At 37.9% G+C, this 26,183-nt stretch overlaps 1 protein-coding gene across 1 annotated transcript in view; it reads right to left on the reverse strand.

The window, feature by feature from the left end:
- The window catches only part of VWA8 (von Willebrand factor A domain containing 8), a 342,545-nt gene that overhangs the window by 93,829 nt on the left and 222,533 nt on the right, over positions 1-26,183 (reverse strand). The window contains exons 29-36 of the mRNA XM_041731061.1: positions 24,117-24,316; positions 17,335-17,445; positions 16,349-16,413; positions 15,752-15,877; positions 14,529-14,638; positions 13,659-13,813; positions 9,240-9,435; positions 1,850-1,931 (exon numbers count right to left, since the gene is read on the reverse strand). Of these exons, the coding sequence (XP_041586995.1) occupies positions 1,850-1,931; positions 9,240-9,435; positions 13,659-13,813; positions 14,529-14,638; positions 15,752-15,877; positions 16,349-16,413; positions 17,335-17,445; positions 24,117-24,316 (1,045 nt within the window). The remainder of the gene's footprint in view (positions 1-1,849; positions 1,932-9,239; positions 9,436-13,658; positions 13,814-14,528; positions 14,639-15,751; positions 15,878-16,348; positions 16,414-17,334; positions 17,446-24,116; positions 24,317-26,183) is intronic.

A 26,183-nucleotide genomic window follows, 5' to 3' on the forward strand; every position in this document is an offset into this window, starting at 1 on the left:
TTTATTATTCCTAGTTATTGAAACTGATTATGGGTCCTAAGAAATGAAACTGTGTTTCTGAGTTACTGTGTACTGTCATGTTTGGCTATTTTCTTTTAGGAGTTGGAAGAGTTAGGTGGAAAGTGGCCTGATGATGCTGTGGGTGACTGACAGGTCTTGGTGTGGCTGACCTTTCTTTCATGCTCCAGGCTCCTCTGTTGGGAGATTTCAGATGAGGTTTTCACCCCTGTGTTGTGAGGTCTCAGTCTTCTGTCAGGAAGTATATGTAAGGAGGGGATGTGATGTCAAACTAGGCTAAAGCAGAATAAAAGATTAGAAGGAGGCAATGGCCTGGGTGGAGGTGGGCAAAGTATGGAAGAATGAGGGAGCTAGGCCAACTAGACGAGCGCAGGTGCATGGTTCAGCTGAAAGAGGGAGTTCAGGCATGGATACATTCAGAAAGGGACAGACTCCTGGTGAGGACACTTGTGATCCTCAAGGGTATAACCAAGCACATAATTTTCCTTCGGTATCCTCAGTCTAGCTGGTTTGGGTACTTTGCTTCCATCACTGGACAGTGATAGAAGCAGTAAATGGTCATGAGCTCCATTACAAAATCTCTGGAAGCCTTTAGCTACTGTAAAGCCTTCACAAAATTTTATTTTATTTTATTTCTTTTTTTAAATTTCATTTTTTAAAATTTATTTATTTTTTGTATATTTTTTTATTGGAGTTCGATTTGTCAACATACAGTATAACATTCAGTGTTCATCCTGTCCAGTGCCCCACTCAGTGCTCATCACCCAGTCACCCCCTTCACATAAAAAAAAAAAAAACAATTTTAGGGGATCCCTGGGTGGCTCAGTAGTTTAGTGCCTGCCTTCGGCCCAGGGCGTGATCCTGGAGTCCTGGGATCGAGTCCCACATTGGGCTCCCTGCATGGAGCCTGCTTCTCCCTCTGCCTGTGTCTCTGCCTCTCTCTCTGTGTCTCTCATGAATAAATAAATAAAATCTTTAAAAAAACAAAAAACAATTTTAAATAAATGCTAATTAAATTCCTTTGATATTTTGAACACATTTATCTCTGAAAACTAAAATATAAAGTTAAGTATGGTGGATGGAGCTCGAGAGTATTATGCTAAGCAAAGTAAGTTAGAGAAGACAAATACCATATGATTCCATTTATATGTAGAGTTTAAGAAACAAAACAAACAAGCAAAGGGGGAAAAAAAAGAGGGAGAGAGAGAGCAAGAGAGAGAGAGAAACCAAGGAACAGACTCTTAACTATAGAGAATAAACTGATGGTTACCAGAAGGGAGGTGAGTGGTGGGATGGGTGAAATAGATGATGGGGATTAAGGAGGGCACTTATTGTGATGAGCACTGGGTGTTGTTTAAAGCACTGAATCCCTAAATTGTACACCTGAAACTAATAGAACACTGTATGTTAATTAACTGGAATCTGAATAAAAACTTTAAAAAAATAGTAAGGATGAATATTTCTGCAATACTGAAAACATTGTTTCAGATACACAAAAACTGATCACTGGGATACATCAATGAATAGATCAATGATAGAAAAATGAAGCCTCATAGGTTGACTTACACCTATATATTGTTTGAACATTTTTCCCAAAGGAAAATAAAAATAGCAGTAAAACAGGCAGAACAGCAGCAAGATACAAGCCAACTGCAACTGGGAAAAAAAAAGGAGCTTGCTATTTTTTTTTTTTATTTTTTTTTTTATTTTTTTTTTTTAGGAGCTTGCTATTTAAGGAGGCAAAAGCACACATTTATTCAGAGCGCTTGGTAAGACTTGACTTGCTTTTAATCAGACATACAAACTGAGAACATAGGTGAAAGTGGATTACCTGGGAATAGGGATATATCGGAGTTTCTTTGATTGAAGGTCAGTGATTTCTATATAACCAGCTGTTTGTGGAGGGGTAACATCTGCAAACAAGTCATGACACGAGCTGAGTATTAAATTACTGCACGGTATCAAAATAAGACCAGAAGAAAGCATGAATGTTGCTAAAAGTGGAATGAAGTTAGCAGTGGCCTAGGGCAGAGCTTTGAGACCCACCTGACAAGGTCCTGAGCCAAGTCTAGTCTCTAGGGTTGTTTTTGTCAAGGAAACACAAAGATTGTCAAACACCATGGCATATTAGGCATAATCATGGCATATTAGGCCATGATTCTTTACTGTCAGAAAATTACCTAAATTCTTTTCATTGTCTTTACTAGCTTCCCAAGATGAGACATTTTAGCATTTACAGTTTATTTGAAAAGATTTCATCACTTGAAACACAAAGATTGTCAAATACCTGCATATTAGGCCATGATTCTTTACTGTCAGAAAATGACCTAAGTTCTTTTCATTGTCTTTGCCAGCTTCCCAAAATGAGATGTTTTAGCACTTACAGTTTATTTGAAAAGATTTCATCACTCGAATTGTTTTTCCTTCTTAGGAAGTCATAATGAGAGTATAATGTGGTGGAAGCACCCATATAAGTGGGTACAAGCCCACTTTGTAATCAGACTGGCCAGGTATACAATCCTGGCTCTGGCATTTCCTAGTTGTGTTTTATGCTGGTCAAGTGAGTTATCTCACTGCTTTTGTCACTTGTAAAATGGGGTCACAACAGCATCTGAGCATCTGAGCACATTATTTTGAGGCTTAGATGAATTTAGTGAATGAAAAGCACTTTATTAATAGTTGCTCAGCACATGGTACTTGTAATTATAAGGGCCCTCTGACATAGGTGAGGGTGAGGTGAGGATGAGCCCATGGGATGAGGACTCTGGATCATGGAAGCTATGAAAGGGTTGGGGAAAGAGAGGGTATGACAAACAGGTGCCAGAGCTCCCATCTCCAATTCTGGAATTGCTTTCCAGCCAATTCCAGGGGTCTGCTGACTTCTTTTCCAAAGCCTTGAGTACCATCACGCATGATCACTGGCTGACACCACCAGAAACTCTGCTCAGTCTTTATAGGTAGTGATCTTAATACTGACAGCAAAGACACATGATTCCTGCTTGAGAGAGGAGGAGGCTGAAGCTAATAGAGGTACAATAATAATGTGACTTGCTTGAGGTAACATAGCTGGAGAGTGACGGAGATGGCTTTCTAACCCAGGCCTTTCTGGCTTTGAAATCTCTGCTCTGTCCACCATTCCACACAGCTCCCACCTAAGCTGATCCTAGGGCAACAACTTTTTAAAACAGCCTCATTTTACAAGAGATTGGTCATTAATGTCTCTTGAAAAAAAAAATCTCCCTTACACAGAACCTTACAACTTCACGTTAGAATGAGATATCCAGGATAAGCACACTGAACTTATCCAACTTATAGTTTACAAAAAATAAGAAACTTGGTATATTTATTTCATGTTTGTAGCCGAAGGTTTTTGAGTAGACCCTCTGAAAAACTCAAAACTCAAAATATGTCTTATTTATTCAACAAACATGGTTAGGCTTACTTTGTACCAGACACTATACAACAAAGCACTGAGGACAGAGAAGAAGGAGATGTGATTCCTGTCTCATCTGAGGAGCCCACAGTAGAAAGAGGAAAAGTTCCTTTAAAAACAAAAGCAAACAAAAAACTACAACAAAACAAAATCCACTGTGGTCCTCTGGGGACTCAGAAAACACTCCAGGGTGGGACTCACAGGCCTGGGGCCAGGTATGAACTGCAGAGTCAGGCAGGGGGAAGTGTCAAGGGTCAGAGGGCTAGGAGGAAAGGAAGGTAATGTCCAGGGTTAGTGGAGGGTAAGAAAAGACAGTTACTATGGTAACCTGACCACCCGGCTGAATTGGCTGTCCCTAGATGGCCATTTATATAAAACAAGCACGCTTATCATCAGTCACACACAGCCTGCATTAGAAATGCTGCCTGAGATAGAAGGTCAGTCTTGGATAAAGTTCTGCACCATATATCATTTTTGACAGTTCCTGCTGCTAAGACCCAGCTGAAGTGGGTTGAATTATTTATAGACCCAAGTTCCTTGCCAAAAATGACCAGTTATTGAAGCGGTTGGGATGACTCGAGCTGCCTAGCTAACCAACTTAAATTTTGGCTTGTCACTCACGGGTGCTTTTTTTTTTTTTTTTTTTTTCATAAGTAGTAGTATTAAGCTGAGCTACAGGCCACCAGTGCTTTCAGACGGCCCATGAAAGCAAAGTAAGCCAACTTATTTTAAAATATCTTTTCTTTCACTGTGCAAATTAATTCCATGGCATAAAGAGGGTGAGAAAAATGCAGTAATGGCTGTGTCTATTTCAAGAAGGAGAAAGTAAGAATTTTACTCCTGGCGCTAAAAAATATTTTCACGTATCAGAAAAGGCAATTTGTGGCTATAAAGCACTTCAGAACAGTATTAAGGGAGTGGTGGTGGTGGTGGTGGTGGTAATGGTGGTGGTGGTGGTGGTGGTAATGGCAAGCAGCTGAAAAATAATCAGAACTGACGTTTACTGATTTGAAAATGAATCAGCTCAGAATATGTGATTGAATTAAGGAAGTGAACACCGTGGCCAGATTTCCCTCGAAATTTGGCCAAATCCTTGTCTATCCATTTTAAACATTTCAACACTATAGAGAGGACAGAGGCTCAGTAAATTTCCATTATATTTACAGTCCAGGTGGATTTCAAAGAGAGGTATAAGCTATGCGTGGGGATGAATTCCCTAATGATGGAAGGCAAGTCACAGCTCCGTGTTTACTGCATAGGTCCCATGAACAGTGGGGACAGCTTATATGCACAACACCAAGGTTAGGAGGACGTATAAAAGCTGTCAGACAAAACAACCGAGAACACATTCAGAGGGAGGATGAAATCATATTAAAAAATTCACTCCTTTTAGGAATGTAATTTGATGTACACCTGTTAACTACCAAGTTTAATGCACTTCTGTGTTAAGAGATGAAGAGTGATATGAAGAGCCCTACAATGTGGCTAGTTGCCAAATCTTTGAATTTACTCAAAGTTCAAAACACAGAGTATCACTTCTAAACCAGAGTTGTTATTTTGTGTTTAAAGAGCTGAGGTCTGTAATTAAGAAAAAAGAAAAAGAAGAAAAAAAAAAGCTAACATTTAACTAGAAGAAAAACAACTGGAAGACAACAGTAAATCTCTCCCTGTCTGCAGTCGGCAAAAGTTATACCATCTTTGTGAAAGCCACCAGGAAAATAGCCTTTATAGTTTCTATTGATTTCTTTAATAAACAGGCTGATATGCATTAGTTCCTGACTAATCAGATGGCTGGATTCTATTTACTTAAAGAAAAATAACTATTTTTTTTATTCCAGTGTTGGCTCACGATTGCTTCTTAACCAGAGCAAAGGTATTTCTTATGCCATAATCTTTCTTCTACTACTTTGGAAATTATATATTCTATTCCACATAATATATATATTCTATTGACACATAAACGTAATTAATATCATTGCTTTCCTCTTGAACAATATAAGGCACAAAGAACACTTTAACATCAGTTACTCCTCTCTTAACTTGTGGATTATAATGGTCTCACAGTTTTGTTACATGCTTCTTAAAATTTCACAAACTTATTATTTTTGTTCCTTATAACTGATGCTTGTTAGCTACATATTTACAAATTTCTCATGTGTCCTCATCTGAACTGGCTGATCTCCAAGGTCTGTGCATAGCTATCTTCCTGGGATCTCCCTTTATCATTCTCCTAGGGTTTTCTGGTTGTTTTTTTTTTTTTAATAGTCCATGTTTATGAAATTTTTCCTATGTGCTGGACACCATTCTAGGCACTAACAGGCAACTCTCAGAAGAGTAAATCACAACATATAAAAAGATTCTCAAGGTTATTAAGAATTAGGGAAAGAGAAACTGAAACCACAATACAAGGTCTGATCCTTACAAGAGTAGATAAGGATTGGGAGCACAGGACTTCTTTTATGCTGCCAGAACAATATTTGGGAAACAATTTGGTAATTCTACTCTTAGATATATATCCTATGGACTCTCAGCATGTACACAAGGAGAAGGGAATGAGGCTATTCATTGCCTATTATCTGTAATAGCAAAAATCAGAAAGAACTTAAGTGTGCATCAACAGAGACCAGATGAATAAACTGTAGTGTGTTCAGCAGTGAAAATAAATGAAGGAGCTATCAATATGGATGATGACAAAGACCATTCCCCTGGGACCAAACTCTAGTCAGGCTCTTCTGGATCCTCGTTCCAAATAGGCCCCAACTTTTGGGCTTCTGTGTTCATCTGTGCACTGCTCACTTTTAGCAACAGTCTTGCTAAGTCAGTTTAACCAGAATCCTCCACCCTCAACATGTGATCAGGTGTCCTCATCCTCCACCATCCTCGAGGTAAGGTCTCATCACCCTGGCCCACATTCAGCAAGAATCCTCCCAGGCCAGTTTAGCCAGAAGTCTTCCTTATCCTTGATTTCCTCTTAGTTTTCTACCCACTGATACCTACCAACAATTAGAAGCTCTATACTATCTGACTTTGACACTCATTATAAAGAAGTGTCAAAGCTAGAAAGTAATCAAGTGTGCTACTAGTGAAGGCATAGACACAGAGATCAATGCAACACAATAGAAAATACAGAAAGAGACCCAAACATATGTGGTCAGTTGATATTCAGCAGAGGTCCAACTGCTGAAATTCAACGGAGAAAGGACAGATTTTCCAGCAAATGGTGCTGAAACAAGTGAATATCCACATATAAAGCAATGAGTCTCAATCCACACTTTGCACCATATAAAAAAAAGATCTCAAAATGGAGCATGACATGTAGAATTCAGAACTACAAAATTCCTAGAAGGGAGATTTTCCCTTCATCAAAATGGGAGAAAATGTTTGAAAAGAATGTATCTGATAGTGGACTTGTACTTCAGAATATATAAAGAACACACAAAACTCTTTAAAAAAAAAAAAAACCCAAATAACTCAAGGGCAAAAAATCTGAGACATTTCATGAAGGAAGGCACAAATGACAAGATGCTCAACATCATTAGACACTGGGGAAAATGCAAATTAAAATCATCATGAGATACTGCTGCATGCCTCCTAGAATGGTGAAAGACTGACTGTACCAAGTATTGGCAAGGAGGCGGTGCAACCAGAACTCTCCTTCATTGCTGACTGGAATGCAAAACGTATTGTCACTTTGTAAAACAGTTTGGCGGTTCTTTCATTTAACGTAAAAATGCCACTCCTACGTATTTACTCAAGTGAAGCAAAGACTTATGCTCACTTAAAGATTTGTGCGCAAGTGTTCACAACAGCCTTATTCAGTATTGTCCAAAAGAGGAAATGACCCAACTAGCCCCCAACTTGTGAATGAATAGACAGTGTGCACATCCACACAACAGACTACTACTTGGTGATAAAATGAACTAGTGGCACACACAATAATATAAATGATTCTCAAATACATGACATTAGGTGACCGAAGCCAGAAGTGAAAGATCATATACTCTATGATGCTGTTTATATGAACATTCTGGAAAAGGACAGAAATCAGACCCGGTCAGGGGATAGGGAAGAGGCAGAGAGGCTGAGTGCAAAGCGGGGGTTTGGTGAAGATTGAATTGTTCTTTGTCAGTTATGGTGATGGTTACACAACTGCATGTGTTTGCCAAGCTAGCAGAATTATATGCAAAAAAGGATGACTTTTACTCCATATAAACTGAAACTTAATAAGAACGAATGCATACTTTAAAATATCATAGATGTGTGGGGAATGGGTAGGATGAGGAAAGAGGGGAAGAAGAAACGTCAGCAGGCTGTTGCAATATTCCAGTGCAAGATGGCAGTGATTTGGATGTTGGTAATAGAACTCTAGTCAAGTAGTATACCAGTGAGGTTGTATCAAAAGGACATGGTAATTTATGATGGGATTAGATAGAGAGGATGAAGGAGAAGAAGTATCAAGGTAGACTCCTGGGTGCACTAAATTCTAGTACAGTTTCTTGTATTCCTGGAATGTTGTCATGCCCCTGTACCTTTCACACAGGGTTCCCTCTTCCTGAAATAATTCCTTCATTAGATTCCCTCCTATTCATCTTTTCAAGGGTCAGCTCATAATCACCAGTCTGGACTACAAGCTTCTCCTTTTATAGATCATCTTGTGAATATACCTATCATAGTAGTATATGGAGACTGTTACTTTATTCACCTGCCTCTTCAACCTTAAGAACATTTTGGGGAAATGATGATTTCTTTGGAAGGAATTAATTCTAAAGATTATCATATAATCAGGACTTCTCAAACCCAGTAACAGATTATAATACATCTAGCATTATATTTATTAAGTCCACAGTGATAATAATGAATGTAGACACAGGGTATGTTACGACTATGATGCAAATAATAATCAGTGGCTCAATGATCAAACAATGTCATCATTATCCATTGTGATGAAAGCCTGTGTAGTTCAGTGAGAATAGACCTGGAAGACTTGGTGCAGATCTGAGCTCTGGTGGCCACTTTGGGGCTGGGATGGGGGGGACCCTTGGCCTGCCATCTGAGCTCCCTCTGTCAGCTTCCCTGCATACAAGTTAGAGAGTTCATCGACGACAGAATGGAGATTTGAAGGTTAAATACATGTATACAAGGAAAAGTGATCAGTACAGGAACTGGCATATGTTTTGCAGTAATAAATATTAGACAGCTCTGAGAGCACTGCTAAGGCAGTAATTCGCATGAGCCCTTGGCCTTTCATCATGGGAGTTCAAGACAAAAGTCGGCCCCATATTCTATCCCTATTGGTCTGATGATTTTTAAGTCTCTTTGACAATAGCTTCTAAGTAAAGTTATCATATAGACTGTAAGGCAAAGGAAGAAGAGTTTTATTTATTTTATTTATTTTTTAAAGATTTTATTTTATTTATTCATGAGAGAGAGAGAGAGAGAGAGAGGCAGAGACACAGGCAGAGGGAGAAGCAGGCTCCATGCAGGGAGCCCGACGTGGGACTCGATCCTGGGACTCCAGGACCACGATCTGGGCCGAAGGCAGGTGCCAAACTGCTGAGCTACCCAGGGATCCCTCTGGAAGAAGAGTTTTAACAGCAGTGGCTTCCACCACACACTGCGAGAAACTGAGTGAAAACCTTCTGGGCATACACGTAGGTCTTTTTAGCTACTTGACCCTGATAAAATTACATTTATAAATACAGAATGATAATGACAAATTAAATATCCCTACCAAAAGCAAACTACACCTTGACTACCTTGGCAAACTAGGAGTTGGTAAGTTTCTTACCTTTTGGGTAGATATCTTTTAGAGGGACTTCTCCTGGGGGCAGAATCCTGACGATCTGGTTAGTATCTAAAAGAGTCACACAATTGCTTTGTTTTGGAGTTTCACTTTTCTTTTTTCCTCCATAGAATGTTGTATCAGTGACACTTGGTTTATGCAAGGATGATGGCCTTTTCCAAGAATAGACTTCACTGGGTGACTGAAAGAAAAAGATTAAAGTGCTGAAATATAGGGGAGCTCGGTCAGTTAAGCGTCTGACACTTCATCTCAATTCAGGTCTTGATCTCAGGGGATCAAGCCCCATGTTGGGCTCCATGCTGGGCGTGGAGCCTACATGTAAAAAGAAAAGTACTGAAATACTGTTGACCCTTGAACAATACAAGTCTGAACTGTGCGGATCCACTTATATGTGGATTTTTTACAGTATAGTAAATGAATTTTCTCTTCCTCATGATTTTCTTAATGACATTTTCTTTTCTCCAGCTTACTTTATTGTACATATAAAATGTACGTAACATACAAAATGTATGTAATCAAATGTTTATGTTATCAGTAAGGCTTCCAGTCAACTGTAGGCTATTAGTAGTTAAGTATTGGGGAGTTGAAAGTTATTCATGGAGTTTTGACCGTGTGAAGGGGGTCAGCATCCCTAACCCCCATGTTGTTCAAGGGCCAACTGTACTATAAACTACGTATACCACACCTGGTATAATGCAGCCCTTTAAGCAGACACCAGATACTTGTATTTCACAAGTATAAAAAATCAGATTATTTCTCAACATTTTTGAATTTAGTATAGAAAATAGCTGCTTACCAATAATCATAATTTTCAGGCAAATGTGAAATATACAACATATTTTTTACCTTTAGATGAATTATAACTAAAAAGAGGGAGTATAACAATAAAGTCAGTTTGAAAATGAAATATCTAATACACCTACTCTCTGGCATTGCCAGCATTCTGAAGTCCCTGAGTGTTCCTTACTATTCATATTTCTCTGTCTGCCCTAGATGTTTATAACTCTTCTGGAATTTTGAGTTAATTTTCCCCCTTGCTTTACTTAAATTTTTTGCCATATATGTATTTACCCTTCCCTACCCCCAAATCATAGATACTCTCCTATATATTTTCTAAATGTTTTAAAGTTTTGTTTTTCACATTTAAGTCCTTAATCCATTAGAGATTTATTTTTGTGAATGGCATGAGGCGAGATTCATTATTTGTCCTTTTTCCACTAATTGGAAATATTGTCTAAATACCATCAAATACCAAATGGTACTGATCAACACTGTTACTATAAAATACAGTTCTGAATATGCATCCATCTGTTGCTGGGTACTTACTCCACTCATTTATTTTTCTATCCCTACACCCATACCATTGTCTTAGTTACTGAAGCTTCATAATAAGCCTTGAAACTTAGTAGGGCAAATACCTCTGCTTCTACTTGGTTCTTCTTCACATCTTGATTATTGTTTATCCTTGCTCTTCCATAAAAATGTATGAGCTGGATTTGTCAGTATTTTTTAATTTTAGCCGTTCTAACAGGCATATAGTAGTATCTCATCATGATTTTAATTTGCATTTCCCAAATAACTAGTGTTATTGAACATCTTTTCATGTACTTAATCTCTTAGCCTCTTAAAGCAAATTATGTGCCTTTTTCCCACATTTACCCCCAATATATTGAAAACCAGGAGTTCATGCAAATGGATCCAATTCTGGAGTTCTCCCTTTCTCTATCTGTTACTCCCTTCTCCAACAGTGAGAAACTAGACTTCATTATCTTTAATAGATTTACTTTTCTTGCTCAATTCCACTGAATGTGACTTATATCCCATCCCATTACGAACCCTCCCTCCTGGGCAAATGCCTTCCTTACTCTGCTTGGTTCTGAGAGCCCACATTGGGCAACACTCATGAATGGATGCCTCCTCCCTTACTGGGGCTTCTAAATCCTACACCAGGCTACTTCTACCTCTTCATGGGCACTGTCTGCATCCTGCCTGGAGTTGATTCCCATCACTGGTGGTTACACCCTCCCCCATCTTGGAATGGGCTCATCTGCTCAGACTCTGACCTCTGATGCTTCACACTGAGCTACTGTTTGCCCATTTTCTATATTGGATGATTTGTTTTCTTGCCTTTGAGTTTTAAGAAAACTTTGTAGGTTCTAGATACAAGTCCATTGTGGGAAATGTGATCTGCCAATATTTTTTCCCAGCAGTACCTTTTGATTCTCTTAGTGTCTTCTATAGAGCCGAAGCTGCCAATTTTGAAGAAATTTAATTTATCAAAAATTTTGATCATATCTGAGATACTCAGTAGAGCATTTAATGTAAGTGGTGATGGTGAGTATCCTTGTCTTATTCTTGATATTAAAAGGAATGCTTTTAATGTTTTGCTATTGAGAATGATATCTGCTATAGGTTTTTATGGCTACTTGGCATTAGGTAAGGAAGTGATACTATGTTTATAATAATTTAGGTGCTTCTGATAATGCTATAAAAAATTAATAGGTGACATATCCCTTTATTGATAGATTTATGAAGAGTCAAAAGAGATTCACATAAAAGCAGAAAGGCACTGTGGTACAGGAGAAAGGATACAGGTTTGAGGGTCAGTCACACTTGACCTCAAATACCAGCTCCTTTACTCATATTTTTTTTTTGTGGCCTAGAGGATATACCTTCTCTGTTTCTTCATCTTTATTTTTATTTATTTATTTATTTTTTTTTTAATTTTTTTTTAAAATTTATTTACGATAGTCACAGAGAGAGAGAGAGAGAGAGAGAGGCAGAAACACAGGCTGAGGAAGAAGCAGGCTCCATGCACCGGGAGCCTGATGTGGGATTCGATCCCGGGTCTCCAGGATCGCGACCTGGGCCAAAGGCAGGCGCCAAACCGTTGCGCCACCCAGGGATCCCTGTTTCTTCATCTTTAAAACCTTATAAAATTGTTTTAAAAATTAATTGTCATGTATGAAAGGATTTAGAATAGTGCAGTGCCTGATTTTTGTATTAGGACCTAAAAAATATGATTGTTATCATAAAATGCTGAAAGGCTGCCTAACTGACCGTAGTCTTTTATTTAACAAATATTCACTAACATCTCCTATGTGTTGCTTACCATACTGAGTAGGGGGGTAGGACTTTTAATTTAACACTAGTCCTATAGGCTATAAAGCATTTCTACAGGGTTAATACAAGGTGTCTTATACTCAGTGCCAAATACTTTTTAACCGTTTTTTTACAGTAACATTATATTTCTATACTAATTTCTTCAATCAGAAGATCAATATTTTAAATGAATACACCTTCAGAAACATAGCTCTAGTTTTTCCCTACTGAGGGCAGCAATCATTGAGAAAGCATATTAAACACAACTCTCATTCAGTCAAGGCTATGTAGATACTGTATTACAACAATGTGTTTCATTTTCAGTTATATAATACCATAGCGAACGCTTTTTACTTAATAATTAGGAAGACATATGGCAAAATCCTAAGCCACATATTATCCACTGGGTTTTGGATTTCAGATACCTTATATCCTGAAGTAGTCACCATTCATTAATTACATTAAAAATCTGAGATTATTTGAGATTGGTGTACCATCAGGCACAGCCCATATCTTTATCCTTAAATGATTCTATTCAAAAACAAAAGCTACAAAGGTAATCATGAAAATTAAATGTTAAATCAAAATACACGGAGCTACATCTAAGGTCATTAGATGGCATCTTGGACTTAAATAACCTTTATATTTCATTTTCCCCCGTTTTCATCAGGGGAAGATGGTGACTAGTTTCATCTGAAGTCAATTACAAATAGCCTCTTCTTTACAGATAATGGTACATAACAGCAGAAGAGACCACTTAAGAGCAAATTAAGTTGAGACTATCACCATAATCTGGATGCTGCAAAGATATGAGAAATCAGAGCAAAACTCAATGGAAAGTGAATTGATGTTCAAGAGTGTTGAAAAAATGTAATCCACAGTGATGAGACCCCCCCCAACAAATATAACTAACAAATTCTAGAAGACATATTATTTTGTCAGTCTCAAATGCTCCTCTTGACAGATTACATAAGCACACATTAAGACAACATAATGTAAAATTATAGTCAGTAGGTTAAACATTTAACCGTGTCACATGGACTCCCATGTATAAAGAAGACTGGTATCCCATGACTAAATCACATAACTGCATTACCCTCCAAATGTTAATTTTAAAGAAGCAAGAGAAGTTCAATAGGTTGAATGCATTTTCTAATGACTGATTTGGAATATAGACTTGATCTGAAATGTTTACCAGAATATTGTTACATTTTTAATTAGCCCTATGATAGCCTTATAGATTACAGGCTAGACTGAGGAGAAGAAATATTTATTCAATAATTGAAAAAAAATGGTGCTTACCATAAGATCTGGGAAGCCGATAACAACTGTAGCATAACTATTCTTATCTGAGAGAATTCGGTTAGGAGAGGCAATTTTCTGTCCCACAGCTGAACTTAGATTTTCTGATGATAGCTGATCACTTGAAATTTTATGAGGTATGCTGAGATCTGTTTCTGAAGTGTCAGAGAAACATTAGATACCATATGCCCCAAGATTTCATTCTCGCTAACTTGAACAGAAAAGCACCAGTTAAAAAAAGAGAAAACACTTTAAATTATATTCACGGCCTTTTGTTTGAGAAAATTCAGTTTTTACAATCAAGGCATCTTCTCTAAATGAATACAAGTATTTACTGAATTTGAAATTTCATTAGCAATATATATTATTAATAGCACCCGCAGGAAAGATGTGAAACTGACCCAATCCAGTGCTGGTAATGGTATGTTTTAGGTTTTTTTCATAAGTACTATTCACCCCTCAAAACTGTGATGAATTAAGTAGAAAATCTGAGGTCCTGTGTAGAAAGAGAAAAGATGCAACCCTAAAAGGGTAATATATAATTACATTTAGTATACATTTAGAATTACATTTAATATACACTTAGAATGTATATTATTTATACATTTAGAATGTATGAATGTATATCTAAATGTATAATATACATTTATACATTTAGAAACTAAATGTATATTAAAATTCTGCTTTCTCAGTTAAAAAAATTCAAAGAACTTAAAAGATAGTACATTCTTATTTACTAGTTCTAATGTAGCTACTAAGTTTCTCTCTTGGCATAAATTTAACATTTGTGGATGTTATTGTTCTTAAATGATGCTAGAAGACTGTAAGCATGAACCGTATGGCCATAAACACAAAGAACACACAATTTACCTTGTATAACTCCAAATCCTGAGCTAGGTGGTTCTTCTTTCAACATGTACAACTGGCAAACCCCACTATCCTCAGATTCAATATGTGCAGGCTTAGTTAAAAGATATTTCCTGTAAACGAACAAAACACCTAAATGAAAAGTTTTTCCTTTTTGATAATTGTGAGTCCAGGCTATGAAAAATCAGAATTCTACCCCAACCCCCCGCCAAAGCCTTGTTTTTATATTTTGAGTATGATTTGCAGTTTCAGAGTTACACTCTGAACTAACAACTTCTCAACGTGGTATATGGGGAGCATTGCATAATAACAATGCAGTAATAAATATGAACTAGAATCCTGTAAGAGGAAGGGCTGAAAAAAAAAAAAAGCAACCCTAATGCGACACACCTGCGTTATCATGGAACCTGCTATTGATAGGACTGTTTGATTAGCCAGTAGGTCAAGTGGCAACCTGGCCTCTTATTTGTGACCAGATGAGGGACAGAGGCCCTAACTGCTATAATTCCCCATCTATCTATTTTTAAGGTTTCTAAAATAGGGATGTATGAATAGCCAGAAATCTTTTGCAGCAATATATTTCTGCTTGTCACCCAAGGGGCAGAGAGAGAGTCTGTATTTAGCCAGTCAAGGTAATGCAGGAGGGAGGGGGACAGAAAATTTACTGTGCACCCTTTTTCATGCCACGTGCATATATAATTCCCTTTCATGAAGAACTACAGCATCCAGTGGGAGGGAAGCAACACAAACATGAATGTAACTATATAAGAGCAACCAAGACAAAATGAAGAAGAAACTTCTAGGGGGTGAATTTTGTGAAGCTCCAAAAAGGCAACAGCTCTAGGACAGACACCGTGGTCCTCCGAAGAGAGGATAAATCAAATATCTATTTTGAAATATCTCTAGTTGGGCAAGAATACCATGAATTTTCAATGTAGTAATGGGAAAAATCCAAGGAAATATGGATCATACATAAAAGTCATTATGTTTTTACTGTTAACTTCAACATCATTCTCTGAAACACTTTATAATTACTCTGTGAAGTGATATTTAATTTATTTCCATTTTTCCCTTCCCTTTCCTTTAATTTTCATCTGCAGAGATGCCAAATTCAGAAATTGTTAAAAGCCGGACATTGGAAGACAGAAGAGTAAGGATGCTGGATAACTGCATACACATGGTTGAGCTATGGTACACTCCATGAGATGCTATGTAGATCTACCCACTGATTTGTTTTGTCCTCCACCAGAAGCCACTTGTCCTCTGCTACAAGAAAAACTGTCTTGAGGTTGATGGGAAGTGAGATGGTGTGAGTTCGACCTTCTAGAACATCCAGCACAGTCAGGTTGTTCCTGAAAGAGGAGAAGAAAACTATCTGAAAGGAAATGGTGAGGATAATGGATGAGTAACAATGGCATCGTCATTTCATGATCTATCATGCAACCCTAAGAAGATCAAAACTAAATAATAACAAAGAAAAATGTTAATTGAGATAATGGGGGAGGGGAGGCAGAGGGAGAGGGAGACAGAGAATCTTATGCAGGCACAGAGCCGGACATAGGGCTCAATCTCACGACCCAGAGGTCATGACCTGATCTGAAATCAAGAGTTGGAAGCTTAACCAACGAGCCACCCAAGTGTCCCAAGCACTGTCATTTTTACGTCTGTTTTTAAATACTCTACAATGCGGGAGGAGTTACTTTTACAATAAAACATTTGCAATTTGTTACATTGGTTTTATAATAAGCAAGTATAATTAAATGAGGAAACAGAATGGACAAAACAAGGATCCCAGGTTAAATCTTCTATAACAAAGAGCTCACCCATTTTCTTTGTAGAATACTAGCCAGTTTTTGTGCGAAAATTCTTTACACATTTTATAAGTTTCCTAAAGACAAAACAAAATATTCACATTAAATGTGTGAGATGCAGTCATGTCTCTTCAGCTGTTTTTTCTTAAATAAAGTTCTTTGACATGTAAAACATGTAATTCTCTGAGAAGCTACCTCTTTATTTACTTCAGATTGTTATCATAATGTAGATCAAAGTATATTTCAAAATTTATTTCAACTATGTACTAAAACATCTTTAGGATAAAAATTTAAAAAATAATCCCAAATACTGATTAGAAATAAACCTACTATCTTGTGGTTAACTGTGGAATTTATACCATGATATAAACACATAAGAAATATAGTTTTTGTAGATTTGAATATATTTATGGTATTTAAGATATTTGGGTGTTTTTTTTTCATGGTCTTTTAAGACTTAAGTATGCTCTTGCATAGGGCAAGAAGTCAGACTTATTTTATATCTATTACTTTTTTTTTAATAAATTCAGAATAAATTCTCTTGGGTTGGCCTAGAACTTATTTACTAGTTTAATTTAGTTAATATATTCAAATGTTTATTTATTTAGTAGGTGCAATCAGGTGTCATATTCATCAGTTTATTACATAAAGCCAAGACATAAACATACAACTTGAAAATAGTTCAGTGACTGTATGCTCAGGAACCTGTCATGAATATCATGCTCAAAAAGTTCATGATGATCTATTATTATAGTTCAGTCCTGACAAGTCTTCATGTGAGTATGAGGTCTACAAAAAAATAAGTTACTGGTAACTTAATGATATGTGTATCTATGTCTATTTGTATTACATTAACATCTACAGATGCACAATGAGAATTTTCTTGTGCAGTGCAGTTATAAACAATAGGTACTGAGAGGGATGGGCATGCACACATCTTTCAGGTAGAAAGCTCCAGAAATCCTTGGAAATTTCTGGACAAGTTGAGTGTTCTTTACCGTGTCCTCTTTACTCCACCAGGAAGGTTTCTTAGACGGAACCTCTTCTGAAGGGAGGATGAGACGTCGAAGTGCTTGGCCAGTGGTATCCAATAATAGGATAACATTACTCTGGAAATAAAGTGAATAGTAAAAAGGTCAAGATTCATTCTTTTTTTCTTTCTTTCTTTCTTTCTTTCTTTCTTTCTTTCTTTCTTTCTTTCTTCTTTTCTCTCTTTCTTTCTCTCTTTCTCTCTCTCTCTCTCTTTCTCTCTTTCTCTTTCTCTCTTTCTCTCTCTCTTTCTTTTCTTTCTTTCAGCAGTAGGCTCTTGGCAATGTGGGAATAAAGAATACAGTGGTTAACCAAAGGGAAGATGATGATATTGAAAGACTTAAGAGACACCATAAAGACACTACGTGGTTTTCCTTAATATAGAATGTAAAGAATATATATATTTATAAAATCCTTTCTAAATATATGCTACTTAACCATGATTCTGTTTTATTATATACTTGAGGAAATTAAGAGGATCAATAATTTTTAAAGTCTGTTCACTTTTATTAAAATGATACTTGGGATCCCTGGGTGGCGCAGCGGTTTGGCGCCTGCCTTTGGCCCAGGGCGCGATCCTGGAGACCCGGGATCGAATCCCACGTCAGGCTCCCGGTGCATGGAGCCTGCTTCTCCCTCTGCCTGTGTCTCTGCCTCTCTCTCTCTCTCTGTATGACTATCAAAAATAAATAATAAAAAAATAAATAAAAAATAAAATGATACTTAAAGAATATTTTGTTGAAAGCTGTCTTACACTGTGCATAATTAAATCTTGTTTGTGGTTTTCACAAGGTTTACTTCAGAAGATATGTACATGATAAAATGATGGTTTAGCCAGAAAAGATCAAGGATCCTAAGAACCTAGTTTGCAATGAGTGTTTCTTCATTTTAAAATTCACTAAGCTTGAAGAACTCACAGTGGTGCTGTAATGATATACAAACAAGAGATTTCTCCAGCCGTATTAATTATAGTTTCGCAAATGAAGTAATAACCTCCCAGTGGTTAGCTTTTTTTTCCCCAGAAAAAAATGTTTAAATAAACTTTAAACATTTAAATCAGTGAACAGGAACACATGAATAAGAATTTAAAATTGAGAAAGGCAGAAAAGACGAAATATTTTAAAGAGACACAATGAACTTGGCTCTTTTTGGTTAAAACTTAAAAGATGTTTGAAGATTAGACAAAAAGGCTTGCGAAAAAGGGCACCTTTAAGTTCTTTTTCAGGCCTCATTGTTATGCAATTGTCTTCTTGATTTTCTTTTGTTTTGTTTTAAATTTAGGGCTCCTCCAGTTGTCCTAACCTGTATGAACTTTCCATTTCACAAACTTTCTTTGGGGAAAATGAAGTCATAATGCATCCAAAGAATGAATAGTTTGCAAGATACAGGAAACAAATAAATATCCGTTTGCTTATTCCTTAATAGTTACTGAACAGCTTAGGTTTAAAGCATAAAGGAGGACACAATGTTGAATTGACCACCACTCTTGCCCTGTCTTATGTAGTCCAGTCTCAAATGAAAAGAAATGCAACAAGACTGATGATTCATCCATACATCTGGGACTTCATCCTGTGGTTTCAAGTTTATTTGACTTAGCTAATTGTACTGAAGTGCTCAGGCATTAAAGTCATTATATTTGTACTGTATAGATTCCTACACTCCAGATGGTGGCTGTATTAAAAAATCCTACTAAGCATGTTGACAGAGCTTAAGCTTCTCTGCAAACATCACTCTTTGAGCGCGTCATTGGTATAATATGCAATTCTCCATTCAGAATGTACGTTAGGGATATTTTTTTAAAAAATCATCATTTCCTATGAGAAGTATTACTTCTGGCCTTTGAGAGTTCGAAAAACGGTGGCAATACCTTAACAGTTTTACTTAAGAAAATGTATTAAGTCAAAAATTTATAGTCTCCATTCTAGATTAAATCTTTTTTTAGCAAGTATTTTTTGAAGGAGACACTCTTTCTCGTGTGGCAAATGTGAACTACATTAACATGATTTCATAGCACTTCAGCCATTTGGGATAATATTAACTCTTCTAAGCAAAAGAAAGTCCTAAAAATAATGTTTGATTTCAAAATATAATTAGGCAGAAGAATAAACAGATGATTAAATAGATATGATGAAGCAGAAAAAATAAGTACGGTTTTGCATTTTTCTTCCTTTTTAGGGCCTAATACTTATAGGCTCATAATTTGGCATAAGTGGACTGAAAAACTGTTATCGTCTCACGTGGCAGAAAACATACATATATTTTCATCCATTGTTGTATTTAGAATGTTTTAGAAGCAATTGGCAACACCAAGGAGCTCTGTTGCTCCGTCCTTTTAGATGTTAATGGCTTCCTTCTGTAAATGACTAATAATATATTCTGTCTGAGTTTAAAAATAGAATTTTGCGTCACATCTGAGTACGTGTAACTGTGGCTTTGGTGCTCCTTTAGGGGGGCAGGGAGAAGAAGCAAGTGAGCAATTTTATTATGCTTGTATCTGACTGGGAGAAAAGTAACCTCTGGATGACCTCAATGTCCTAAAGTCTGAAATTCTAAACTCTGTACAGATGAAATAAGTAATCTCATGGCAGGGGAGGGGGAAGGGAGGAGGGTCTTTATTTTTAGGCATGGCAAAGTTTCCCTTCCCTTACTTCAGATTTTATTTTAGCGAGGAAGTTCTGAACAACTTTTTTAGCCAGAGAAATGCATCCTTAGCAATGCTTTATAAAGACAAGAGATAGAGGAATTAATGGGAATATTTCTCTACAATATTTTAGCTCTGCTTTCAGGAAGGGCAGAATGGAGAAGGAAAACAGAACTGAGGGCAGTGCACTTATTTGCTAGTTGGGGAGAATTGTTCACCATTTGCTAAATTTTACGGATGCATCCTGTTCAGATGGAATTAAAGAGGTCTGAACAATCTGCTTCTCCACTCCCTGTACCACGAGGTCTTATCTCCGAACAGGGCCATAATATAAAATAGGCAGCTAAGAGATCCTCTCTGGGAAAAGAAGAGGCAGTTAAGGGTACAGCAGAAGCGTTCCTACAAGCTGTGCATGCTTGCTTAGGGTGCCAAGGTAGTTTTCCAGAAAATGGTTCAGACTCTGGTCAAAGGGCCAAGTCAGGTAGCAAGGAAGACCAGGAGGCCAAGGCTGGCTATGCAAGTTAGGCACCTCTTTACACTCAACAGAGTATTAATGAGCAATGTTGCCAAATAACTAGGTCTTTTGAGAAAATATAACACTTGCTAAGAACCTAAAAATCTTGTACTTTCAAAGAACTGGTATGTGTAGATTTGACAGCTAATTTGACAGCTGAAAATCTGGCAGGATCATTTGGATAAATACTCCAAATTTAGATTCTTATTCAAATTTCAATTGGCTTACTGAATTAAAAATCACCAAGAAATGTGCTTTTTATGACAAATTCTTCTCGTTGTGGAATTCAATTCAACGGCATTGATGTTTTATTAGAAACCTATAAAGTGAAACCCTTATTCCATGTGCTGGACACACATTTTTATAAGCAGTATCTGGATATTTGTAACTCTGCTTGTAAGAGAAAGTGAAAATTAAAAAAAAAAAGTGAAAATCAAAAAAATTTACTCAGAATTTATGATAATTATTTACACAAAGTCTAAAGTTAAAGTTGGCTTATTGACTCAGTGAAACACTGACATGTGTTATTTATGCAATATTTCCTCCTGATTAGACATGGTCTAAAAGTATTGCTTCTTGGTGACACTGTGCTCTCCTAGTGACTTTAAATACTTATAAATAACAACATTGCATTTCTTGAATATCTTCCTATTGTGAATATGTCTTAACTGTTCAAACTATTCTTTTCCCCAAATAGTTGCCATGAGTGAGAGGGAGGATGCAGTTTAATTCTGCTGGGGCCAATCCAATTTCGTTTGAATCTCAGTTTTACTGTGTATTTAATGGGCAGGTTATCTAAGCTCTAGGAGCCTCCGTTTTCTCACATGTAAATATGGTTAATGGTGACCTCAATGTGCTGCTGCAAGAATGACATGGGATAATGTATGTCATCTTTTATTTGGCACATGGCCAGCATTTAATAATCGATCCTTCTCCTTGAGGGGTTCATCACTTGCTTTCTGGGATACCATACTCCCTGGGCTGCCCACCTACTTTGCTGGCCACTCATCTTCAGTCCCTTTGGTTGATTTTCCCTGAATCTCCCTGGTTTCTTAATATTTTATTGCCCCAGAGCTTGGACTTCTTTATCCACACTCACTCCCTTGGTGATCTCTTTCAGTCTCACGGTTTTCAAGAAGATTTGCGTGTCAAGAACCCCCAAATTTGTATATCCTGTTTTGATCTTTCCAATGAACTTCAGGCTCAATTATTTGTATGTCTTAGAGGTACCTCATATTTATTATTTTTTAAAAAGATTTTTAAATGTATTTATTCATGAGAGACACAGAGAGAGAGGCAGAGACATAGGCAGAGGGAAAAGCAGGCTCCCTGAGGGGAGCCCAATGTGGGACTCAATCCAAGGACCCGAGATCACACCCTGAGCCAAAGGCAGGTGCTCAACCGCTGAGTCACCCAGGTGTTCTGGCACCTCAGATTTAATCAAATGTCTCATCCTTCCCAAATCAATTTCTCAACTCAGCTCGTGCCTTTACCCTTGGAGTTGCCCTTAATTAACTCTACCCTCTCTCACCCCATGGCTCCGATCTGTTCAGAAATCCTATCAATTCTTTCAACATACATCCAGAATCCACTATTACTGACAGCCTCCATCCTCTAAACTGCAATTATCTCTTGCTGGGTCACTGAAAAAATCTTCTTAACCAGTCTCCTTCATTCTGCCTTAGCACCTATAGAATATTCACCACAGAGGAGCTGGAGAAATTCTTTAAAAATCTAAGTCAGGTCATGCTACTCCTCTGCTTGAAACGCTCTAACACCTCCCTCTTCCACCCATAGGCAGGGCCCAGGACAGTACAATGGTCTGTGAGGCTCTGCACAATCTGCTTCTCCACTCCCTGCACCATGACCCTGCCCCACCCAGCTGAGCAACCTCTGTGACCTCACCTCCTTGTACTCTCCCTCTCAATCTTTCCCACCACACTTCTTTAAAGATGGAACAAAAGCATGCTCCAGCCTCTGGGCCTTTGAACTTACGATTCCCTTTGCCTGGAACTCTCTTATTTTAGATATCTGTTCTTATTTCCCTCAAGTCTTTGCTTAAATATCCCCACCTTAGTTAGGCAATCCCTGCCCATCTACCCTATTTTAAATGGCAATCTTCCTGCCAGCCTTCTATTTTACTCTCCCTTACTTCTCATCTTCTAACTTGAGATGCAACTTAATGATTTCTTTTGCTTATTATTTACCTTCCTGCACCAGAATGTAAGCTTCTCAGGACAGAGTTTTGTGTTTCGTTTGCTGCAGCATCACCAGTAATAGGCGCATGATATATATTTGTTGAATGAATAATACATTTGGTATGGTGGATACTAGGCAGATAATAAGTATGCAAAACATCACATTCCTTTCTATTGGTATAGTACAGATTAACTTAGACCTTTGAATTTTCACTAATTGTAACACAACTTGCTTTTTGATATATATCTTCTGTGTAGAATTATTTTAAGCCTGATTCTAAGCATCTGTACTCTTTATTAGTGCTATCTTACTAGTGGTGGCTAGACCTTGAGCATCATTATAAATCAAAGGGTCTCAGTGTAGTCTTGCAGGGAACTGAAAGTTTATGTCATTCCAAAATTCAGATGTTGAAATTCTAAACCCTGATGTAGTAGGAGGCGGAGCCTATGGGAGGTGATTAGGTTGTGAGAGTGGAGTCTTCATGAGTGAGATTAGTGCCCTCATACATGGGACACCAAGGAGATTCCCCTGCTTTTTCTGCCACGTAAGGTAACAGTGAAGAGACAGTGATGTAGGAAGTGGGTTCTCACCAGACACTAGATCCAGATCTGCTGGTCCTTGATATTAGATTTCTCTGCTTCCAGAACCATGAGAAATAATTTTTTTTTAAAGATTTTATTTATTTATTCATGAGAGACACACAGAGAGAAGCAGAGACACAGGTAGAAGGAGAAGCGGGTTCCTTGCAGGATCAGGACCTGAGCCCATGGTAGACGCTCAATCGCTGAACCACCCAGGCATCCCAATTTCTGTTGTTCTTAAGCTCCCTGTTCTATGCTAGTTGTGTGACAGTAGCCTGAACAGACCAAGACAAGTCTATTCACTGTATTTATAAGGCTGTTACTACATAATGTCATTCAGGTTTCAGATACAACGTCATTACCTAAGAGGAGCACTCTTTGATACTGTTCACTCTTCCATCTCCCCCTACCCAACCCCTATCACTTACTCCTTAAGACATTACCTTATTTCTACATATTATTTACCACTACCTGAAATGGGTGTATTTATTTGTTGGTTTCCTCTGTCATTTATCTCTCTAAGAAAGAATGTAAACTTCACAAAAAAGAATTATCTGGCCTCAAATGTCATCAGTGCTGGGGTTGAGAAACCCTAACTTACATGCTTCCAGAGTCACAGGTCAGGTCTAAGTCTCTACAGAGAGGAAGATATTGGCGTTCCTTTGTGGTACTGACAAAACACAACTCCCATCCCTCCTCAATCTTTACGAAAGCATGTGTTTTCACTCATGTGGCAAGTTACTCACTCTTGCCTTTTCCTTCACATAGCTCACTCTTGGCATAATTGTACCATAAAAGTAGCCTGGGATGCATTACCTGCTGCTCATGGAGAATCACTTGATCCTTGAGGGGATTTCCTAGAGGTGCCACTGTCACAAATGGGTGCCAAACTCTACCGGCTGTTCTTGGGAAGATGTCAGAAAAGTCCACCAAGTAGCCACTTTTCCCAGCCATATTCATAAAGTATAAGGTGATGGGGTTGCATGCAACTACATAGAGGGTATTTTCCTCGTTTTCTGTAATGACAAAAAGGTGTTAATTTTGTGGTCTGCAAGAGATTTTCTTTCTTTTTTAAGATTTTATTTATTTATTCATGAGAGACACAGAGAAAGACAGGCAGAGACACAGGCAGAGGGAGAAGCAGGTCTGTGCAGGGAGCCCGATGTGGGACTCAATCTGGGGATTCCAGGATCACACGCTGAACCAAAGGCAGATGCTCAACTGCTGAGCCATCTAGGTGTCCCCGCAAGAGATTTTCTGACTGGTCAAGAGGTCCAGTGAAATCTGATTCATGAAACTGAGCACATAGTTGGAACTCAGTGGATGACTTACAAATGGGATTGATTGGGATATATACATATACACACACACACACACACATACACATACATACACAATAACTCTGATTCTAAGCTCTCAAAATACTTTTCTCTCACAAATACAAAAGAGGTAAAAAAAAACAACAAAGAAAAAAGCAACAGAAGCTCAAATTTGTATATGTAGACAATACTAAAATAAGGAGTCAAATTATAGGAAGGGCAGCATCTGAGTTTTGTCTTACGGGCAAATTCTTACTGACAGCAGTGGAAGGTTGTTTTGAAAAGGAAGGCCAGAAAAATAAATAAATAAAAAGAAAAAAGGAAAAAAAAAAAAAAAAAAAAGAAAAGAAGGCCAGGACAAGGGTTAACCAGAAACATGTTCCAGATCAGTGACACCTCTCACAGGCGTGGGGCAGAGGATCTCAGCATACTTATTTCCAATCCCGAGAGATGTGACAAGGGCCAAAGTTGAGACCGTATCCCCAAAACCCATATTTATTTTCTACTAGTGAAAGTAAAGTATCTTCACAAGAGCACCAGTCTTTTACCAAAAAAAGTGTATTTTTTTAGAAGGTTTTATTTATTTCTGAGAGAGAGAAAGAGAGAGAGAGAGGCAGAGACACAGGCAGAGGGAGAAGCAGGCCCCGTGCAGGGAACTTGACATGGGACTCGATCCTGGGTCTTCAGGACCATGCCCTGGACTGTAGGCAGCACTAAACCGCTGAGCCACCCGGGCTGCCCAAAACCGTATATTCACTAACAATGAGACTGATTTAAAGCACGTATTTTCACTAACAATGAGACTGATAAAAGAGAAATTACAGAATGAATCCCATTTACAATTGCACTCAAAAGCATAAGATACCTAGGAATAAACCTAACCAAAGAGGTAAAGGATCTGTACCCTAAAAACTACAGAACACTTCTGAAAGAAATTGAGGAAGACACAAAGAGATGGAAATATATTCCATGCTCACGGACTGGAAGAATTAATATTGTGAAAATATTAATTTTCACAGGGCAGCCCTGGTGGCTTAGCGGTTTAGTGCCGCCTTCGCCGGGGGTGTGATCCTAGAGACCCGGGATCAAGTCCTGCATCGGGCTCCCTGCATGGAGCCTGCTTCTCCCTCTACCTGTGTCTCTGCCTCTCTCTCTGTGTCTCTCATGAATAAATAAATAAAATCTTTTAAAAAAATATTGTGAAAATGTCAATGGTACCCAGGGCAATTTATACATGCAATGCAATCCCTATCAAAATACGATGAACTTTCTTCACAGCGTTGGAACAAATAATCTTAAGATTTGTGTGGAATCAGAAAAGACCCCGAATAGCCAGGGGAATACTGAAACAGAAAACCAGAGCCAGGGGCATCACAATGCCGAATTTCAAGTTGTACTACAAAGCTGTGATCACCAAGACAGTGTGGCACTGGCACAAAAACAGACACATAGATCAATGGAACAGAATAGAGAACCCAGAAATGGGCCCTCAACTCTACGGTCAACTAATATTCAACAAAGCAGGAAAGACTATCCACTGGAAAAAAGACAGTGTCTTCATAAA

The sequence above is a fragment of the Vulpes lagopus genome, chromosome 16, assembly GCF_018345385.1.
Source record: "Vulpes lagopus strain Blue_001 chromosome 16, ASM1834538v1, whole genome shotgun sequence".
In the NCBI taxonomy this organism is placed as follows: domain Eukaryota; kingdom Metazoa; phylum Chordata; class Mammalia; order Carnivora; family Canidae; genus Vulpes; species Vulpes lagopus.